This window comes from Hylobates moloch, unplaced genomic scaffold (genome assembly GCF_009828535.3).
Source record: "Hylobates moloch isolate HMO894 unplaced genomic scaffold, HMol_V3 SCAFFOLD_16, whole genome shotgun sequence".
Classification (NCBI taxonomy): Eukaryota; Metazoa; Chordata; class Mammalia; order Primates; family Hylobatidae; genus Hylobates; species Hylobates moloch.
In genome coordinates, this window is record NW_026652291.1 from 43,711,065 (window position 1) to 43,734,074 (window position 23,010).

At 37.3% G+C, this 23,010-nt stretch overlaps 1 protein-coding gene across 2 annotated transcripts in view; it reads right to left on the reverse strand.

Moving 5' to 3' along the window:
- Positions 1-332: 332 nt before the first annotated feature.
- HIF1A (hypoxia inducible factor 1 subunit alpha) overlaps positions 333-23,010 on the reverse strand; it is a 50,459-nt gene continuing 27,781 nt past the window's right edge. For both annotated transcript variants that reach the window (XM_032134756.2, XM_032134757.2), the window contains exons 5-15: positions 21,772-21,884; positions 20,924-21,126; positions 16,055-16,161; positions 14,273-14,420; positions 11,459-11,679; positions 10,196-10,482; positions 7,945-8,067; positions 7,388-7,821; positions 3,746-3,854; positions 2,768-2,894; positions 333-1,658 (exon numbers count right to left, since the gene is read on the reverse strand). In XM_032134756.2, the coding sequence (XP_031990647.1) occupies positions 1,507-1,658; positions 2,768-2,894; positions 3,746-3,854; positions 7,388-7,821; positions 7,945-8,067; positions 10,196-10,482; positions 11,459-11,679; positions 14,273-14,420; positions 16,055-16,161; positions 20,924-21,126; positions 21,772-21,884 (2,024 nt within the window). In that variant the 3' untranslated portion in view covers positions 333-1,506. The remainder of the gene's footprint in view (positions 1,659-2,767; positions 2,895-3,745; positions 3,855-7,387; positions 7,822-7,944; positions 8,068-10,195; positions 10,483-11,458; positions 11,680-14,272; positions 14,421-16,054; positions 16,162-20,923; positions 21,127-21,771; positions 21,885-23,010) is intronic.

A 23,010-nucleotide genomic window follows, 5' to 3' on the forward strand; every position in this document is an offset into this window, starting at 1 on the left:
GACTATAATGCTGAGAACTGCTTCACTCATCCCATTCATATTTTAAAAATACTAACATTTTGTGTTTGAGCATTTTAATAGGCTCAGAAACTTAAAAATGACGTTTCTTTTCTAACAACATACTCTTTTCAATGGGATATTATGGTTGTTATTATTTAACATGACATTTAGGGACTCAACATACATTAAGGTGATGGCAATAAGATAAATGTAGAAATAACCAGTACCATGTAATTTTCATAAGTGCTTAAATTGTTGGCAAACAATTTTATGAGTTGGAGGTGTTGAGGCAAATATTATTAATATTTGAACATAAAAGCTGATCAAAGGGGCCTGGTCCACAGAAGATGTTTATTTGATGTAACAAAACAATACAGTTAGTGTTAGATCCAACCACAAAGAGCAAAAGGAATGAAAAATTTGTACAATGTACATAGAAAAAACAAGATATTTACTGTGACAACTATGTATTCCTAAAATAATGCTTCTAAAATTACTCAATTATTGAAATCTACATGAAAAAAAGGATGTTAATAGCGACAAAGTGCATAAAATCAAACATTGTATTTTGAGCAAATTAACATACTAGGCAATTTTGCTAAGAATGCATGATTTTTTTTTTCTTGTTTACAGTCTGCTCAAAATATCTTTATACCAACAGGGTAGGCAGAACATTTAGGTTTAATATCAGTTACACAATATTAGCATAAACTTCCACAACTACATAGGGTATTGTTTTCTTTTGAGCTGGCAAAGTGACTATAGAAACATCAGATGATTTCTCTGAATTGAGAATTTTATCCAAATAAATGCCACATACCTTCTAGATATATGCATATCTTTCTATATTATGTAAATGGCTTTACCCATTTAAATAATAAACCATACAGCATTTAAGAATCATTATTATGTGATTAACAATGTCATGTTCCAGGTTTAACAATTTCATAGGCCAAAAAAAATTTCTTCTTAAAAACTAGTTTTATAAACGCAGAATATATTCCATGAGTAACTGCTGGTATTTTTTAAGAAAATATATTGTGCAATTGTGGCTACCACGTACTGCTGGCAAAGCATTATTATTTATGTAAAATGTGAAAAAAAGGTGTAAAAATTTTTCAACTGCCTATGATCATGATGAAAGGTTACTCCCTTCTTACAAAAATTATATTGGCATCTTCTTAAAAATAATTCGAAAAAGGGATAAACTCCCTAGCCAAAAATAAATAAATAAAAAGGTGCATTTTTTTTAAAATGATGCTACTGCAATGCAATGGTTTAAATACCAAAAAACTGAGAAAATGAGCTGTCTGTGATCCAGCATTAAAGAACATAGTAAAAAAGAGCATTAATGTAAATTAAGTAGAAAGGGGATCAAAATTGAACTAACCAAGTTTGTGCAGTATTGTAGCCAGGCTTCTAAAATTAGATGTAGAAAATATAAATAGACTGCTTTAGGTAATGAGCCACCAGTGTCCAAAAAAAGGAATGAAATTATGAAAAAGCTCAGTTAACTTGATCCAAAGCTCTGAGTAATTCTTCACCCTGCAGTAGGTTTCTGCTGCCTTGTATAGGAGCATTAACTTCACAATCATAACTGGTCAGCTGTGGTAATCCACTTTCATCCATTGATTGCCCCAGCAGTCTACATGCTAAATCTGAAAAACAAAAGAGATACCTAAGTATACATTCATCTAGTCAATGAATATTAAACACCCACAGTGTGTTAGGTATCATAGAAAATAAAGCAAACTTCTGGAAGTGTTTTTAGTTTACCTGGCAAAACCACAACTATGTAAAAAAGTATAATCAAGTGATACTGTTGCTGTGTCACAAATGTTTACAGGATACAATAAAGGCACAAAGAAATAACAATTTGGAAAAAGGCATAAATATGGTGGGCATCGAGACTGATGCCTGTAATCCTAGCACAGGCTGAGGCAGGAGGATCACTTGAGGCCAGGAGTTTGAAACCAGCCTGGGCAACATAGTGAGACCCCATCTCTACAAAAACTAGCCGGGTGTGGTGAGGCATGTCTGTAGTGCAAGCTACTCAGAAGGCTGAGGTAGGATGATCGCTTGAGCTTGAGCACAGGAGTTTGAGACTGCAGTGAGCTATGATCATGCCACTGCACTCCAGGCCTGGGCAACAGAGCGAGACCCTGTCTCAAACAAACAAACAAACAAACAAACGAAAAGTAGTCATAAAAATCCACAAATTTCAGCTTCTATCAATATTGACAGCACATGGACATAGATAAGTCAAATAAAATTACTAAAAATGAAAAGCTCCACCTTGAAATGTTAATCTCTGTATTAAGACCATTAAATGACATACAACTTTACTTTTTTTTTTTTTTGAGGCAGAGTTTCACTCTTGTCGCCCAGGCTGGAGTGCAGTGGTGCCATCTTGGCTCACTGCAACCTCTGTCTCCTGGGTTCAAGCAATTCTCATGCCTCAGCCTCCCAAGTAGCTGGGATTACAGGCGCCCGCCACCACGCCCAGCTAATTTTTGTATTTTTAGTAGAGATGGGGTTTCACCATGGTGGCCAGGCTGGTCTCCAACTCCTGACCTCAGATGATCTGGCTGCCTCGGCCTCCCAAAGTGCTGGGATTACAGGTGTGAGCCACCGTGCCCAGCCGCAACTTTAGTTTTTAATCTTGCTAAGGAACCAAAGTCATTCTCACTTAGATTAAATCTCCTAAGTAAAAATGTTTAATGTATTTTGTCTTTGTGATGTTCAAGGTCAGAAAGAATAAACTAACCAGAGGGTATTAAAATAATTGTCTTTTGCTCCATTCCATTCTGTTCACTAGATTTGCATCCTTTTACACGTTTCCAAGAAAGTGATGTAGTAGCTGCATGATCATCTGGCTGCTGTAATAATGTTCCCTATAAACAGTAAAGTTATTTCAAGTTTAGTTTGTTGAACTTTTTTTTTTTAAACAACCAAAAACCTTGAAATCAGTGTAAATTTAATAACATTATAGGCAGTTTCTTAAATACTACCCTAAATTATTTTGAATTCCTTAAGTTATTTGCCATCCATTATGACCATTCTGTCTATAAATACTTTCCAGTTAATTTAGTTTGAAAATATCAGAATGTATTATACCACTATTGACTTACCCCAAAACATAGCAGTTCTTTTTTAAATTTGAGATGGGCTCTCACTCTCTCGCCCAGGCTGGAGTGCAGTGAGTGGCCTGATCTCAACTCACCACAACCTCTACCTCCCAGGTTCAAGCTGTTCTCCTGCCTCAGCCTCCAGAGTGGCTGGGATTATAGTTGTGCACCACCACGCCTGGCTAATTTTTGTATTTTTAGTAGAGATAGGGTTTCACCAAGTTGGCCAGGCTGGTCTCAAACTCCTGACCTCAAGTGATCCTCACCTTGGCCTCCCAAAGTGCTGGGATTACAGGCATGAGGCACTGTGCCTGGCCAACAGCAGTTCTTTTAATAAGGCAAAGTAACTTAAAGGGAAGAGAATGAGATTGGTGGTGATATTCAGGGTGGAGTAAGGGGAGAACTTCACTTTTTAACTCAAAATACACTGGAATTGTTTGGAATATGTATTTATTAAATATTTGTATTTTTAAAAACCAGTGTATACAGAGTAAAAAAACCCAATGTATAACTTCTGAAAATATAACTTTACTATTTGGAAGAGATGTGGAAACACACACACGCACAGGAAATAGCACATTAGCTAGAAAAGCAAAACCTACTACTCTCATACTTACAATTCCTACTGCTTGAAAAAGTGAACCATCATGTTCCATTTTTCGCTTTCTCTGAGCATTCTGCAAAGCTAGTATCTTTGGATTTAGTTCTTCCTCAGGAACTGTAGTTCTGAAAAGAAAAAAATTCTATATGAAAATATAGCTGTTTTTTTTTTTTTTCTGAAATACCCAGTGAGCTCTTTTAAAGAAAATACATAATTCCTTAGTTCTCCAATATTAAGGAATATAATATACATAAGATAACTTTCCTGATTACTGAAGTGTATCACCTTAAAAGTAAAAGCTTAATTTTTTTTTTTTTTTTTTTTTTTTTTTTTTGGTGAAACGGGGTCTCACTCTGTCAGCCAGGCTGGAGTGCAGAGACATCATCTCTGCTTACCGCAACCAAGCCCTGCCTCTGGAATCAAGTGATCCTCCCACCTCAGCCTCTCAAGTAGCTGAGATTATGGCTAATTTATATATATATATTTTTTGTAGAGACGGGATTTCACCATGTTGCTCAGGCTGGTCTCAAACTCCTGAGCGCAAGTGATCCGCCCACCTTGGCCTCCCAAAGTGCTGGGATTACAGGCGTGAGCACCTGGCCTTCAAAGCTTAATTTAACAGAAAATTTTCTACAGTATGCGTACCCCTATTTTATAAAATAGAGCTGAACACGACTAAATTGACACTATTGTAGAGTCAAACAGTTAAATATTGTCCTTTTATTCCACGAATATAACAATGCAGTGATATTGTTGGGACTACTGAAATACAAGATCAATCTCACATTCATATAGCATTTTCAGTTTATAAAACATTTCAAGTTCATTAGTTCATTTTGACCTTACTTAAGTTCCCAAGATAGATAAGGCAGGCCTATCATACCCATTTTATAAATAAGAACCCTGAGGCCTATTGGGTAACTTTCTCAAAGTCCTACTGCTCACTAGTTGCGATATGGAAGTACACTCTAGGTCTCCAGATCCCTACCTCCCCTCCCCTGCTCTTCCCACTATGCTATTTTTCACTCAGTATTGATGTGGTTATCAAACATGAACTATGTATATCTAAAATTAATATTAAATTGTGAAGAATTGTTCTAATGAGTAAAGTACATCAGCTTTGTTATATTATTTTGACTTTTCAAGACACCCCACAAACCAAATGCATAATCATAATGGCTCCTTGCTGTTCCAGATAGTTGAGAATGCCAAATAGGTAAGTGATCTTATTTTGCAGTTTTCTTTGGTTTTTAAAAAATTTCTATAAAACTTATATAGACAGGCAAGTTTAAAAATTCTTATATAGATATATTGTCTTTATGAAATGTAACTCAGTCTATTATGTAAATATTGTAGTAGTAGTAGTAGTACTTAGTAGTTATGTTTTTAATGGTTTATCTTAATTTTTGAAATTCCTTTCATAAAAGTTTTCAGTGTATGCTACATTGGAACTAACGTTTACAAACAATTGCTAGCTGGGTGCAGTGGCTCACAACTGTAATCCCAGCACTTTGGGAGGCTGAGGCAGGCGGATCACCTGAGGTCAGGAGTTTGAGACCAGCCTGAACAACCTGGAGAAACCCCATCTCTACTAAAAATACAAAATTAGCTGGGCGTGGTGGCGCATGCCTGTAATCCCAGGTACTCAGGAGGCTGAGGCACAAGATTTGCTTGAACCAGCGAGGCAGCGGTTGTGGTGAGCCGAGATCCGAGATCGCGCCATTGCACTCCAGCCTGGGCAACAAGAGCAAAACTCCGTCTCAAAAAAAATTGCCAAACCGACCTGATGTGTTGTTACACTTTGGCTTTGACAAGTACAAGAGAACAGTTGTTCAGAAAACTGGATATCCCATCCTCTGTAGCTGATAGTAAACTGTAACTTATAAGTGATTGTCATTTTTATTACTGTATTCATGCATCTGTCAGTCCAACAACTATTGTTTTTTTCTTTTTTTTTTTGAAACAGAGTTTCACTCTTCTCGCCCAGGCTGGAGTGCAATGGCACAATCTCGGCTCACTGCAGCTTCCACCTCCAGGGTTCAAGCAATTCTCCTGCCTCAACCTCCCAAGTAGCTGGGATTACAGGCGTGTGCCACCACGCCCAGCTAATTTTTGCATTTTTAGTAGACAGAGTTTCACCATGTTGGCCAGTCTGGTCTCAAACTCTTGGCCTCAGGTGATCCACCCGCTTCAGCCTCCCAAAGTGCTGAGATTACAGGCATGAGCCACTGCACCCTGCCTCAACAACCATTTATTGAGGAAGTATTACACATTAGGTCATCAGCTAAGTGTTAGTATCATTAAAATGCCCAAGATACTATGATTGCCCTCGTGGAGCTCCGAGTCAAAAGTGAGTTAGTGACACAGTAAATAAAGTAACATAAAGTACTTCTGAGTTCATCTAAAGCCCCAATATGTTTTCTAAGCTTAGGGAAAAGACCTCTCCCAGCACTCTAGGTCAAGGTGGGAATGCTAGGCAGGGAAAAAAGCTATGTGTTCTGGCTACCACAGTGGTTCTTTCCTATTGCTATTGATATCTGGCTTAATCTAGACATAGTAGAGAAGGAATCATTTCCCTCTTCCACACACTTATTAGATAAAACTTAATTTCTTCTAGCTATAGCCTTTAACTTAAAATATGTGAAATCCCCTTACAAATTATATACAGAAAGTATAACTTAAAAATTGGGTCATGGCCATATGTTTGTTTGAACTAGCTCCATAGAAGTAATAATTCATGCTTAGATTCCTGGTGTACAGTTCAAAACCCTGTGTAGCCTGCAATATATATATAGCTAATGTTCTACAAATACGTAATGAAAAATAAAAGCAACTTTAATATAAGTTAAGTATAATGAAATTTTAAAAGAGGGACCTGTAAACATCTATATTGAATGCTGAAGATGGAAGGCTCAATTTGGAATGTGCAATTGGAAATAACCCTTAAATTGGAAGGGCTTTTCTTCAGATAAGCTTAAAAAAGAGCTCTAAGAAATGGAAGCATCTAAGTAGCGAGGGTAGTTAACTAGTCTGATTTAAACAACTGCAGGAAGTACGTCTGAGCCAACTTCTACACATTTACAGAACTTACTGAGCTGGATTTTATTTTAAAGGTGTCAGAAGACCCTCTTACATTTAGATAGGTAATTTTAGAATTTATAATTATTTTAGAAAAAATAGGAGCGGGCGTGGTGGCTCACACCTGTAATTCCAGTTCTTTCGGAGGCCGAGGCAGGCGGATCACCTGAAGTCAGGAGTTTGAGACCAGCCTGACCAACATGGAGAAACCCTGTCTCTATGAAAAATACCAAAAAAATTAGCTGGGCGTGGTGGTGCATGCCTGTAATCCCAGCTACTCGGGAGGCTGAGGCAGGAGAATCTCTTGCACCAAGGAGGTGGAGGTTGCCGTGAGCTGAGATTGTGCCACTGCACTCCAGCCTGGGCGACAGAGTGAGACTCTGTCTCAAAAAAAAAAAAAGAAAGAAAGAAAAAGAAAAAATATATGAGGTTAATTTAGAAAGTTTTTTGAGTTCTCAAGAATTTGCCTTAGGGCATAGCTATCAGAAAGTTTGCTGTAAGTTTAAAAATCATGTACTATCACATACATTTATCTCAAAAATAATAAAAGAACTATAACTTGAATGTTACACATAAATACCTTTGACTCAAAGCGACAGATAACACGTTAGGGCTTCTTGGATGAGATTTTTCTGTCTGTTCTATGACTCCTTTTCCTGCTCTGTTTGGTGAGGCTGTCCGACTTTGAGTATCTCTATATGGTGATGACGTGGCACTAGTAGTTTCTTTATGTATGTGGGTAGGAGATGGAGATGCAATCAATATCTTAATGTCTTCCATACGGTCTTTTGTCACTGTTTTTAATTCATCAGTGGTGGCAGTGGTAGTGGTGACATTAGCAGTAGGTTCTTGTATTTGAGTCTGCTGGAATACTGTAACTGTGCTTTGAGGACTTGCGCTTTCAGGGCTTGCGGAACTGCTTTCTAATGGTGACAACTGATCGAAGGAACGTAACTGGAAGTCATCATCCATTGGGATATAGGGAGCTAACATCTCCAAGTCTAAATCTGTGTCCTTTAAAACAGCAAATACATGAGTTTTTACAATGGCCACACCTTATAAATAAAAAACAAGTGAAACCCAAAGTCACTTCAGACTAAAAACTAATGAAATTTAATATAAAACAAGTTCATATACCTGAGTGGAAAATGGGTTCTTTGCTTCTGTGTCTTCAGCAAAAAGTTTTTCTACCAATTCCAACTTGAATTCATTGACCATATCACTATCCACATAAAAACAATATTCACTGGGACTATTAGGCTGTAAAAAGAAATATGTTTACTATTTCCTGAAGAAGCCTCCATATACTTTGCTAGTTGTCAGAATTTTCAAACTAGATCCAGAAAAACCAGAAAACACACAACCAAGTCCATCGTGTTTATCAAATTTTATTTAACTAGGCTGGGCTCGGTGGCTCACGCCTGTAATCCCAGCACTTTGGGAAGCCAAGGTGGGCGGATCCCGAGGTCAAGAGATCGAGACCATCCTGGCCAACATGGTGAAACCTCATCTCTACTAAAAATACAAAATTAGCGGGGCATGGTGGCATACGACTGTAATCCCAGCTACTCAGGAGGCTAAGGCAGGAGAATCACTTGAACCTGGGAGGCGGAGGTTGCAGTGAGCCAAGATCATACCACTGCACTCCAGCCTGGCGACAGAGTGAGACTCCATCTCAAAAAAAAGAAACAATTTTTTTAGTGAAAATAGTGACATTTTGAAGCTTATACTAGTAACTAATTTTGCCAATATACATATTTCTGACTATGTAATATAACATCATTTACAAAATTGAGATGAAAAGAAACACCTTATTCTAAAGAATAAAACCTATTTGGTAATTCACATCCCACAATGGTACCTAATTGACCAATTAACTAGATGCCACATTCACTGGAATTTACCTTTGAACTGAGAAGGCACACTCCTGTGGTGACTGAGCTACCTAAAAATCTCACAGTTACTGTCGGGGGTGGGAGAGTAAAATAAGTTATTTTACCTGCATATACCTGAACGAATATACATTATTACTATTTTAAGAGTTCTGGGCAAGAATTTTAACAAAAAACTATAGCTGTGTATTCTAAGCAAGAAATTTTGCTTTCCTCATTCTAACGTTTTTGTTAGATTTACTTTTGTTAGATAAAAACCAAGATGAATCAAACATTTTTTTTTTGTGCTGGGTAAATTAAGCAACCAGAGCATAGGATATATATTCATTCAACACAAGGCTATGAGATGTCAAATCTCCTACTCTTAGCTTGTCAGTTTTATTCAACAAATACTTAATGTAGAATTATTTACCACTTATTAAAGCTTATTTATGCCTCATTTATCAAGTTATAATGTTCAGATCTAAGTTGCCCTACTCCTGAGCATATTTTTAGATGTAGGAAGCCCTAAAATGGAATCATTCTAGATTTAGAAATAGAGCCCTGTGTGGTATCTCTAGTCTTGGCCAGCCTAGCCTTTAAAGATTATTTTTATTGTGTTTATAGGACAATTAATACCAAGACAGATCCAGAATAAAAAAGACCAGTACTAAGTATTTATTTTACAAAACATTTGTTATTTTCGTATTATACTTATCCAAAATTTCAAAATAGTGATGGAAATTAGACTAAATTGGGCAAAGAATTTATAAGGTCCTTTCCCATTTAAACCCTGGTAAGTCTGTTGCTACCAGACAGTTCTCCAACTCAAAGGGGTAATGGGCCAGGCATGGTAGCTCACACCTGTAATCCTAGTACTTTGGGAGGCCAAGGCAGGAGGATCGCTTGAGCCCAGGAGTTTAAAACCAGCCTGGGCAACATAGTGAGAACCCTGACTCCACACACACACACAAAAAAAAAAGGTTAAAAACTTAGCCAGGGGGGTGGTGCGGGCCTGTAGTCCCAGCTACTTGGGAGGCTGAGGTGGGAGAATCACTTGAGCCTGGGAGGTTGAGGCTGTGATTGCACCACTGCACTCCAGCCTGGGTGATAGTGAGACTCTTTCTCAAAACAAAACAACAAAACAAAACACAATAAAACAAACTAAAAGGGGTAACAGGTATAGGCTGTAGCTACCTTGAGCACATATTCTCTTTAAATGTCCAAATTCAAGATGTTTTTGTCCTACTGATATAAATAATAGAGAAACAATGTACTTTTCACCTTTTGGTTTATATTAAGCTAGTTTCTTCCCATGTCCCTGACTATCTTTGAGCCTAAAACATGTGCTCAGGTCTAAGTTAGGCAATAGCTCTTGCAATAATTTTAAAGTGCTAAAATTCAAACACACAAATGTAATTTGTGGTTCAAATGAGTGTTTGAATCAAACTTATAAATACATTCTTGAATGTTAAAATCTGAAAGTTGTCCCTTTCTGATTATATTATGACACCTACCTCAGGTGAACTTTGTCTAGTGCTTCCATCAGAAGGACTAGGTGGCTGATCCTGAATCTGGGGCATGGTAAAAGAAAGTTCCAGTGACTCTGGATTTGGTTCTAATTTTAATGCAACTTCTTGATTGAGTGCAGGGTCAGCACTACTTCGAAGCGGCTTTGGTGTTTCAGAGGTGGGTAATGGAGACATTGCCAAATTTATATTCTGTAATTTTTCGTTGGGTGAGGGGAGCATTACATCATTATACAATGGTACTTCCTCAAGTTGCTGGTCATCAGTTTCTGTGTCTGTGGGGAAAAAATATGAGTCAATCTAAAGTATGGAAGGATTTTTTTTTTTTAACCCAAGACAGAGTCTTGCTCTGTTGCCCAGGCTGGAGTGCAATGGCGCAATCTCGGCTCACTGCAACCTCTGCCTCCCAGGTTCAAGCAATTCTCTTGCCTCAGCCTCCCAAGTAGCTGGGATTACAGGCGCACACCACCACGCCCAGCTAATTTTTGTATTTTTGGTAGAGACGGGGTTTCACCATGGTGGCCAGGCTGGTCTCGAACTCCTAACCTCCAGTGATCCACCCGCCTCGGCCTCCCAAAGTGCTGGGATTACAGGCGTGAGCCACTGCGCCCGGCCACAAGGATTTTCACATATAAAAAATTTATGTTCTTTTTCACAAAAGGTTTGTCGAATTCATCAAACAAGAAAATGTTACCAAATTTTCCTTCATCAGAAAGTTTACATATAATAGTATAGTATAACCATAAGTCTGAGTTATCTTTACAATCCACGATTGATACCTCCTCTTAATCTCTATGGCATAAAAGACAAAAGGCAATACCAACCTTTTTATATATTAAAATGTTCTCTACTTTAAAATTGCAGTTTTCATCTTCAATGCTTGTCGATGTTATAGTATGACTACTTTTTTATCCTTTAATGCAACAATGCCTACTTCCATATAACTCTGCTAAACTTGGAGAAAATCTGACAGCAGGATACAGAAATAGAGTAGCCAGGAAAAATTTATGTGGGAAGAAGAAATACCTTAAGGACACTTTGAAGCACAATTTCCAACAATATAAAAAAGCAAGAATGTTAAGAAATTACAGGGGCAAAAATATTTAAGCAAATACATTTAAGAAAACTATAAAAATATATTAGCTTGTAATGTCCAAATGATTACCAACAAAAACCGTAAAGTAATGTTTAGTTGAAATGGGGCTTGCAGCAACAGACACAATTTAGGCGATTAACAAAATAACTACTCACCGTTGCTGCCAAAATCTAAAGATATGATTGTGTCTCCAGCGGCTGGGGCCAGCAAAGTTAAAGCATCAGGTTCCTTCTTAAGTTTGTCAAAGAGGCTACTTGTATCTTCTGATTCAACTTTGGTGAATAGCTGAGTCATTTTCATATCTGAAGATTCAACCGGTTTAAGGACACATTCTGTTTGTTGAAGGGAGAAAATCAAGTCGTGCTGAATAATACCACTGTCAAAACAAGAGAAATTAGTAATTCACAAATGAGCACTTCATACAGTAAGGGGAAGGGGGACTGTGAAATGGTCTCTTAAAAAATTCTGCTTTATGGACAGGAACATTTTAAGATTTCTTGAAATGCATGATCACTCATGCGTACTATGTCACACTTAGGGTTTTAAAATGCTAATACAAACTAAAGACCCAATAAAATTCACAGTATGCAGCCATAAAAAAGAATGAAATCATGTCCTTTGCAGCAACGTGGATGCATCCAGAGACCATTATCCTAAGTGAGATAACCCAGGAACAGAAAACCAAATGCTGCATGTTCTCACTTGTAAGTGGGAGCTAAACACTGGGTTACTTGTGGACATAAAGATGGCATCAATAGACATTGAGGACTACTAGGGGAGAGGGGCAAGGGTTGACCAACTGTTGGGTATTATGCTCACTACCTGGGTGACAGCATCAGTTGTATCCCAAACCTCAGCATCACATGATATATTCACGTAACAAACCTATGCATGTATCCCCTGAATCAAAAATAAAAGTTGAAATTTAAAAACTCCCCAGTACAAGATAATTTGACTAATTTCAGTTAAGAATTTCAGATATCCAGGCTGGGCGCGGTGGCTCATGCCTGTAATCCCAGCACTTTGGGAGGCTGAGGCGGGTGGATTGCTTGAGCCTGGGAGTTCAAGAGCCTGGCTAACATGGCAAAACCCCGTCTCTACTAAAAATACAAAAAATTAGCCTGGTGTGGTGGTGCACACCTGTAGTCCCAGCTACTTGGGAGGCTGAGGCACAAGAATCGCTTGAGTTCGGGAGGTGGAGTGAGCCCAGATCATGCCACTGCACTCCAGCCTGGGTGACAGAGTGAGACTCCGTCTCAAAAAAAAAAAAGAAAAAAAGAATTTCAGATATCCTTTGAGAAGAGTGGTGATGACAAGGCAATTTGTAGTCAAGTACATGAAGGACACCAAAAAATCTTCAGAATTGTTGTGCTGACACACATTATGAAACTGGCACAAAAGAACTCTTTAGCATCAATATGTGAGGCATGATCTAAGGATAGTCCTAAAGATACACAGATAAATGATCAAGAACTTTCTAAGACAGGGGCCATATTTTCTTTGGTGGTAAGAACATAAGGTGATACCACCTACAGGATACGGTTGAAGAGGGATGATGAGCAAAAGTTTATCTTCACGTTTGGCTTAAATGTAAATTACTCCTTTAATTAACGTATTAAATGTTCACTATCTGAAATGAACTGAGAATGCAAAGATTAAAATGGCCAACTCTTGACCTTAAGAAATTTATAACCCATTGTGAAAGTAGATATGTAAACAATTAAAATACACTGTGATAACTGTGAAAATAGAGAAGGCTTGCTTCACTGAGAAGCTAACAAGCTGATACTTGGGATCAAGTGGCATTTGCTAGGCAGACTGGCGTGTGAGGAAGAGAAAGACATTCCAAGTGGAGGATTCTTACATAATGGTAAAGCCACAAAAGAACTCTGTGGCACTAATATTAAAACATTAAAGGATGGTGTCAGAAGTGGCAAAAATAAAAAACTGGCCAAAGTCCTCCTAAGAGGGGTGGCCCTAGATGTTAAAGGGAAGGCTAAATCTCTGATGCATGAGTATGATGGTAAACAAGGATGCTATACACCTAGGCAAGTGTTTATCTTGGAAATGATAAAAAGATCGCTAAAATTCTAAGGAAAATAAGATGATGACATATCCACACTAGAAAGCTTAGCCTGGTAGTAATGGGCAAGATGGACTAGAATGTGGTAATAATGTGGACAGGTAGACTAGATGGGGCAGGAGTCTAGTAAAATAGATCATATGAAAAATTAAATTTTGATGTACATAATATTCACAAGCCAAAGAGCTAAATGAAGAGTTCATGAATATACAAGAGCCATGTATTAACATCATATAGCTTATTAATCTCATAGAATTTTTTTTAAATTATACTTTAAGTTCTAGGGTACATGCGCACAACGTGCAGGTTTGTTACATATGTATACATATGCCATGTTGGTGTGCTACATCCATTAACTCGTCATTTACATTAGGTATATCTCCTAATGCTATCCCTCCCCCCTCCCTAATCTCATAGAATTCCATTTAATTTTCATTATAACCTTCTGAAGGATTATCTACATAGATGAAATTCAGAAAAATGAAGAGACTTCCCCAAGGTCAGGGAGCTAATGAGAAGTAGAGCTATGATACAAACCTAGGCCAGTATTCTTCCTACAAAAAGAACACAGCTGTCTTGAGATAGTATATGCCAATATCTGTATAACTAGACCAAACCAATCAATGGATCTGGTATTTTTTTCATGGTCTTTTTAAAAATAGGAGTGAAGGTATGGGGATAGACAACCACTGACAGTATTTAGTGGCATCACTGTAGAATAGCTGGACTGGAAACCTAGGTCAGAGTATAGAAAATAACAATTTGGTAGTGATGTAAAAGAATTAAAATTTAGTTAATATTTATAATCTTATCTTCCTATAAATGAACAGAGTATCCAAAAAGAATTATTATTTGTTCCCCAAAAATGTTTATTTCTCAAACTTACCTCACAACATAATTCACACATACAATGCACTGTGGTTGAGAGTTCTTGGTGTTATATATGACAGTTGCTTGAGTTTCAACCCAGACATATCCACCTCTTTTGGCAAGCATCCTGTACTGTCCTGTGGTGACTTGTCCTTTAGTAAACACTAGGGGGGGAAAGGAAAAAGAATCATGCAGAGAAAATATTGTAACTTTGAATTTTCAATTAAATGAACAGATGCTGAATGTTGATCATTGTTTTGGAAAACAAATGTTTATTTAGTGGAATCAGTTGTAACTGCTTACATTCTGACAGTGTGTCCCAGAATAGCTGAAAATATACCCATTTCCTTTTTCAAACCCCCTAAATAAAACTCCTTTGCTGCCAATGAGCTAAGTGAAGAGTTCATGAATATACAATCTTCAGTAACTAAAATTCCTTTAATGACTTAGGTTGAAAGTGTCAGATTAGAGAATAATCAATAGCCTTTTTAAGAAAATGGTGCCGCAATAACTTCCTTAAATTCTGACTACGGTTTCCAGAGAACCAAAGATGCTTTAAAAAGCTGTATGTAGCATATTTAAATATAAATTGATACCACATTGTAAGTCTTTTGGCAATTTAGGCAATTTAAATTAAATATTGATTTGGGAGAAAGTACTAAATAAATCCTAATGATGGTATTATTTTGAGGATTGGGGGGTCCTGACTGCAGACTTGGATTTACTCTTAAGTTCAAGGCTGATCAGTCACACAAACTAAGTGATATTTAGGTATCCTCAAGCACAGTAGAAAGTCATGCATAGGTACAGATTAAACAGGTGAGATAGTCCAAAGTTTAACTTACCTTGGGGATCTTAACATTCGAGTAAAATTCAGAATCAAATCTTATGTCAAAGGTACTTGTTTTGGGTGACTATAGTCAAAAATAATTTAATTGTACATTTTAAAGTAACTAAAAGAGGCCGGGTGCCAAGGCATGTGGATAACCTGAGGTCAGGAGTTCGAGACCAGCCTGGCCAACATGGCGAAACCCCGTCTATACTAAAAATACAAAAATTAGCCAGGCATGGCGGTACATGCCTATAATCCCAGCTACTTGGGAGGATGAGGCAGGAGAATCTCTTGAACCTGGGAGGCGGGGGTTGCAGTGAGCCGAGATTGCTCCACTGCACTCCAGCCTGGGCGACAGAGTGAGATCCTGTCTCAAAAGAAAAAACTAAATAAATAAATAAAATAAAATAACCAAAAGAGTATAACTGGATTGTTTGTCACACAAGATAATGCTTGAGGTGATAGGTACTCCATTTATCCTTATGCATTGCATGCCTATATCAAAATATCTCATGTAACCCATAAATATACACAGCTAACTATGCACTTATATGCATTTTTAAAAATGGTACTTATTACCAAATGTGATGTTCACCACCTTCACATTCATTGATTGTACAAATATTTTCTGAGTGCCTTTTACATACGAACCACTGTTCTGAGTATTTATGTGAATTCTGAAAATTATGCTATTCAATACTCTATAATATTTGGATTTTCAAAAGTCTTTGTATTTAAAATGCCAGGAAGTTTTGTCTATGATTAAATGATTCTATTTTTACTGTTATTTGTTGCAACACATACAAAACACAAAATGGTCAAGATCTCTACTGAATAGGCCTGTTAACACATTTAGTCTAGGAAGACTGTTCATTTCAACCAGAGAATTAGATGGGTAGCCAAACTGTACAGAGGTTGCAACAGTTAAGTAATTAGAGTATCTCTGAGTTCTTCCATTGTACTTACTATCATGATGAGTTTTGGTCAGATGATCAGAGTCCAAAGCATGATAATATTCATAAATTGAGCGGCCTAAAAGTTCTTCTGGCTCATATCCCATCAATTCGGTAATTCTGTTAGTAAAAAATATAAGACTTAAGAAAAAAAAGGGAGACACTGATAAAAATTTTTCTCCTCCCAAGTTAACTGATAGGCATTAATCTTATGGACAAGTTAATTTTCAAAAATAAAGAGCATCCTCCTTTGCTTAGAATAAATTTACACCTCACCTTTAGCAACTACAGTTATTAAATGCAACACCACACATTTCTTTAAGTCCTCTAGGTTCGTCCTGTTATTTAACTCTTTTATCCTGTTCACCCAAACTTGTTACTTATTCTTTTTTTTTTGAGACAGAGTTTCCCTTGTGTTGCTCAGGCTGGAGAGCACAATGAGGTGTGATCTCGGCTTACCGCAACCTCCACCTCCTGGGTTCAAGTGATTCCCCTGCCTCAGCCTCCCAAGTAGCTGGGATTACAGGCATGTGCCACCACGCCCAGCTAATTTGGTATTTTTAGTAGGGATGGGGTTTCTCCATGTTGGTCAGGCTGGTCTTGAACTCCTGACCTCAGGTGATCCACCCGCCTCAGCCTCCCCGAAGTACTGGGATTACAGGCGTGAGCCAACGTGCCCAGCCTACTTGTTACCTATTCTTATTACATCTCATTATACATACTTTTGGTAACAAGGCAGAGTATTAATAAACAGATAAGAAATACTACTAAACTAAATGGTAAAAGTTGTAAAGGTAGTCACTGACACTTATTTTAAAATATAGATAAAATCTATAACATTTCTTCATAAAGCCAATTCTTTATGTAGTAACTTTTAAGCCCCTAGGCAACACCTCACTTTGAGAGATCAATAGCCATTACACAATTCTAATATCATCAACCAAAGAGCATCTACACTAAATGGGAACTAAAGGAATTATGTTTTAGAAGATGCTCTTGTACTTAGTTTAGTTTTTGGCATTCCATGAAATTATGGGAGTAATTTAAGATAAAACAATATTTCAAATGAAAATAGATTGGAAAACAATCCAATTACCCTATCTAGCTCGCTGGCAGAGAGTAGACCTTTATTTAAGACACAGACTAGATCTTATTCTCTGTAAGCAGTATGAAATGGCAACCATGACATGAGAAAGAGAAAGCTATCTTCCTAGTACCATGCTGAACAGAAATACTCTCTTCTCAAGTCTTTCTAGGAGCAAAACATGAGTTAAGCTTTTAGATTCTCAGCCTTTAGATTTCAGAGGACTTTCTTACTGAGGTGCAAGCAAACCTTATATAACATGCTGTGTGTCAAAAAAAAAAACCCACCTAACTACAGGAAGGACATAGGCAAGATAGCCTATAAAGGTATAAAAGTAACATTGCTTGTGTTCTCACACTTAAAGGCAAGATCTTCCATAGTTTATTACAAAATAAATACATAAATGAAAAGCTGATTTGCCAAAAACCAAACCAAACTCAACTCAAACCCTCAATTCTTTACAAAGGGACATCTCTAAACACAGCAACACCAGGTGGCAGCATTATAAAGGAAAACATGTTTTTAAACAAAATCAGTCATATTTCTTGAAATTATGCTTTAAAAATAATTTTAATTGGTCTTATATTTTTCTGTTTAAATAAAATCCCCATGGAATTAAAAACTTTTTCACTATTCAAATCTTAATATGCCTATGTGTGCCTGGCATTATTCTAGGCATGAAAATGCAAAGACAAAACTCAACACGTGGCTAATCTTCCAGTAGACGTAGTGTACTACTTAGGAAATAATGTGATAAATGCAGTGATGAGAATCTATTCCATGGAATCCTATGCATACAAAGGAATGGTAGAATGAGGAACTGCCTCTTATAGGAGACTTATGACTAGAAAGAGACAAAGGAAAGGCAAAACTGCTTTCAGGAAAAAGGTATGGTATAAGCAAAAGATTTTTAAAAATGCTTAACATGGTGCAGGTAACAAAGATTCTATAATACGATTAGTGGAGACAGATATGAGATGATGCTGAAGAAGTAGGTAAGGGGATCAGATTAATGAGGGTATTATTTATATTGTCATAGGAAGCTCTGATTTAATCTAATGTCAATCAGTGCTTCTCAATCTGAGGTATGTCTATCACTAAAAGATACCAAGAAGTCAAAAATATAAACTGTATATGCTTTCCTAGAAGGTCAGTTTTACACATATTGGAGCAAGAAAAGTGAAGTTAATTTAACTTTAGAGAATTACATAGGTTATATTCTGTACCAAAGGGGTGGGGGTGTCCAGAAAATATGACTAAAAAGTGTTTTTAATGGACTAGGAAACCCATGATCTAAAGCAGTATACAACTCATTTATTTTGAGGCAGGAACTGTTCATCTTCATTTCTACTTTAGTGCCATGAACATAGTAGATGCTCAAATAAAGTGTTGAATAATTTGTAATGATTATTACTCAGTATAGTAAACAGCCGCTATTTGTGGAATATTTTGGAGTTTAGGAGCTTGATATGTTAGATTTTCTTAAAATTGAGCAAAATTTTTTCCATAGCTTGGTTCTCAGGGGTTATAGATGCGAGAAGTTCCTGGAAAGAGCTCTAAACCAGAAAATAACAGTCTGCTGGTCAAACTCAAAACTGTCTTGGTTGATATATGAGCTGGCTGTCTTTACTGTTGCCTCCCGTCATGATCATTTTGCTAATTTTCTGCTATAACTAGAGGGGAATGTCACTCCCTTTCTCATTTTTGCTCCATTACCTTCCCTTCTCCCTGGCCTCACCTCTACTTTGTTACCTTAAGTTTTCAAAAAAATAAAAAATAATTCCTCAAAATAGGATGGAAATCTCTGTTCCATCATACATTTACATGAATACTAGTAGTAAACACCTTAAAATAATTCTTAGCTTTTCTATATTCATTTTCTTAAAGTTCACACCAGTAGTGAAGCATTCACTATGTGCACTAGGCACTCAACAGACTCCTTTAATCCTTACAACATCCTTCTGAGGTAAGTTTTTTTTTTTTTTTTTTAGAGATGGAATCTCACTCCATCTCCCAGGCTGGAGTGCAGTGGTGCAATCTTGGTTCACTGCAACCTCCAACTCCTGGATTCAAGCAATTCTCCTACTTCAGCCTCCCGAGTAGCTGGGATTATGGACACGTGCCCCCATACCCAGCTAATTTTTGTATTTTTAGTAGAGATGGGGTTTTACCATGTTGGCCAGGCTGGTTTCAAACTCCTGACCTCAGGTGATCCACCTGCCTCGGCCTCCCACAGTGCTGGGATTACAGGCATGAGCCACCAGACCCGGCCATGATTCTTATTTTATAGATAAGGAATGTGAGTTTTACAACGGTTAAGTACCAAGGCCAAGGCCACATTGTAAGTATCAGAGCTGCATGCCATGAGTGAATCTAACATGGGATTCCAAAGAGAGAGTTAGGGCCAGAGCATAAATATCTTTGTTTGCCATGCTAAGTTTAGATTGTATTGTGTGGGTCTATTTTTTTTTCAGTCTTTTAAAATGCACATCTTCTTTTGATAAATGAAAATTTACTTCCCTCATCTAGTATTTTTGTAAACAAAATATTTTTGTGTGCAAAGATGAAGGGAAGCATTTGAGGCATTTTCAACAACAGAATGATATGATCTGATTTTCACATTAGGACACCCACTTTCTGGCAACTTAGATGAAAGATTACAAGGGTACAAATCTGTTGGCAAAAAGGCAGCTATGCCAACAACTCAAGTCAAGGGTAATAATGAGCTAATGAATTCAATGGCAGGAGCGCAAGGATGGAAAGGAGGAAATGGATCAAGAGATATATGTAGACAGTAAATCTGTAAGATTTAGACACTAACTGTATGTAGCTAATGAATGTAAAAGAAAAGTTACGGATGACTTCCAAAGTTTTGCTGGAGTCATATGTATATGGTGGTGTATTAACCACGATAAGCGTTACAGGAAGAAAAGCAGTTTTTGATGATGATATTGTTTGGGGGCAGTAGTGGTACAGTTCAGTCACAGAAATACTTAGTTTACAATATAGAAGAATATCCAGATAGAAATATTAAGTTGGCAATTAAATAGAATTAGTTACAGAAAGAAATGTGGGAAATAGTAATAGAAACCATGGGCAAGGTTGAAGCTTCTCAGGGAAAATATGTAGGATGAAGAGATATACAAACACTTGGCTTTCTAGTCCCCAACCTAAGGTAATCTATCTTTGCTCAGAATACACACTGCCTATCTTTGAAATTCTCTCTTTAAGTAAGTAAAGCCCCTATTGGGGAAAAAAAGACTCATCTTAATTTCTGGATAGCACCTAGTAAAGTAAGCGTTCATAGTACAGAGTAAATGTTCAATAAATGTGGCTGAATTAATTTACAAAGTTAATCTAATATTATAGGATGTATCATTCTGTTCAATTAAGTGGAAAGCATAGTTTAACACTGAGTAATTTTTTTGTTTTTTTTTTTAGATGGAGTCTTGCTCTGTCATCCAGGCTGGAGTGTGGTGGTGTGATCTCAGCTCACCATAACCTCCACCTCCCAGGTTCAAGCGATTCTCCTGCCTCAGCCTCCTGAGTAGTGCCCGCCACCATGCCCCACTAATTTTTGTGTTTTTTAGTAGAGATGGGGTTTCAACACATTGGCCAGGCTGGTCTCGATCTCCTGACCTCAGATGATCCGCTCCCCCTGCCTCGGCCTTCCAAAGTGCTGAGATTATAGCTGTGAGCCACCATGCATGGCCAACGCTGAATCTTTGCTATGGTGAATATTCAATAATGCTGTAGACTAATTAAAAATTTCAAATTCACATGTTAGATCGAATTTACCTTTCGTCACAATAAGAAAATTTCATATCCAGGCTGTGTCGACTGAGGAAAGTCTTGCTATCTAAAGGAATTTCAATATTTGATGGGTGAGGAATGGGTTCACAAATCAGCACCAAGCAGGTCATAGGTGGTTTCTTATACCCACACTGAGGTTGGTTACTGTTGGTATCATATACGTGAATATGGCCTGTGCAGTGCAATACCTGTGTATGAAGAAGAAAACAAAGCAGTTAAAAAAAAATATTTACAATGCTAGGAAACAAAAAAAGCAGAGATAAGTAGTTGAGTCTGACATGGCCAGTAAGCTTTGATAAAATTTACTGTCACTAGTGGATTAATCATGTTTTTGAAAATCAATGAACATTTTTCCTATGATACCACCCATGACCTACTTCCTGCCCAGGGCCTATACATTACTCTTTAAAAAATTCCCCTCATATAAAGTCTAGGCTGCTTTTTCATTCATCTCATCATCATGGCTGTTTGATAGTTATCTCTGGCACTGATGACTATGTTTCAACGTTGAACAAAGATACAAAACCATGATTAATAGAAAATTAAGCCCTATCAGGATTCAAATATTGTGTGGTTGGCAAAGCCAACTGATTAAGTAAGCCTGGTACACCAGTGCCACAATTCACATAATTTAAGTTTGTGCCTCAAATTGGCAAATTACTACACGGTTCTGGATTTTGGGGATCACAGGCAAATCAGTTGAAGATATAAATGTCACATAACCAAACACCAAGGAACTGTAAACCTTCCCTCACAATTCTAAAGTTATCTTAATACTACAATGTCTATGTATAAATAAAGTGTATCATCAATCATAAATAATTTTTACTTACCTTCCATGTTGCAGACTTTATGTTCATAGTTCTTCCTCGGCTAGTTAGGGTACACTTCATTCTGAGAAAAAAACTTCGCTGTGTGTTTTGTTCTCTACCCTTTTTCACAGGGCCTAATGAAAGCATGAAATAAAGTTTTAAAGCAACTAAATATACAAATTTGTTACAATAAAAGTAGCAAAGTGCCCATCACCTAGATCAACTGAATACCTGTTCAATTAAGTCTTAGCATGAACACAGTAATTCATTCCCCTTTTACTCACTCCAGCACACCCAAGAGATCTGACATACACTACTCAGTAGCTGTGATTCCCTGAATTGGCTGAAAGATAATCCGTATTTGGGATAACAGTTAATCATTCAAGCCAGTAAGCTTAGTCAAACTACACAGAAATATAAAAATGGTATGAGTTTGTTCTTTAACTGTGCTATCGGTACACAAGAATCCCTAAAGAAAGAACTTCAGCAAACTCTTCTTATCCTTTCCTGAAGGCACTAGCTCAATTTCTAATAAGCACTCTATGTCTTTATAGAACCTTTAAAATAGCAACTTTCTTGTTAATAACAAATAACATTTTTACATATCTTATTTTTTTCCCCTTAATTTATCTAGCAAAGCAGGCAGAAAATTATTTCTACTTTGTTACTATGAGAAAACAACAACAACAGATCAAATGACTTATCAAAAGTTACAGAAATAGGCAGGGCACGGTGGCTCATGCCTGTAATCCCAGCACTTTGGGAGGCTGAGGCAAGAGGATCACTTGAGGTCAGGCGTTCGAGACCAGCCTGGCCAAAATGGTGAAACCCTGTCTCTACTAAAAATACAAAAATTAGCTGGGTGTGGTAGTGGGTACCTGTAATCCCAGCTACTTAGGAGACTGAGGCAGGGAAATCACTTGAACCCGGGAGGCAGAGGTTGCAATGAGCTGAGACTGTGCCACTGTACTCTAACCTGGGCGATAGAGCATGAATCCATCTCAAAATAAAAAAAAAGAAAAAAAAAAAAGGTACGGAAATAAAGTCAGAATTAAGTAAAGTCTATTCACTCCTATTTCAAACCTTCTATAACTAAAAATGAGATTATCTTTAGGTGACTAAGGAAATAGCATCTTGCTGGGTGCAGTGGCTCATGCCTCATGCCTGTAATCCTAGCACTTTGGGAGGCTGAGGCAGGAAGATCACTTGAGGCCAGAAGTTTGAGACCATGCTGGCTATCATGGCAAAACCCCATCTCTA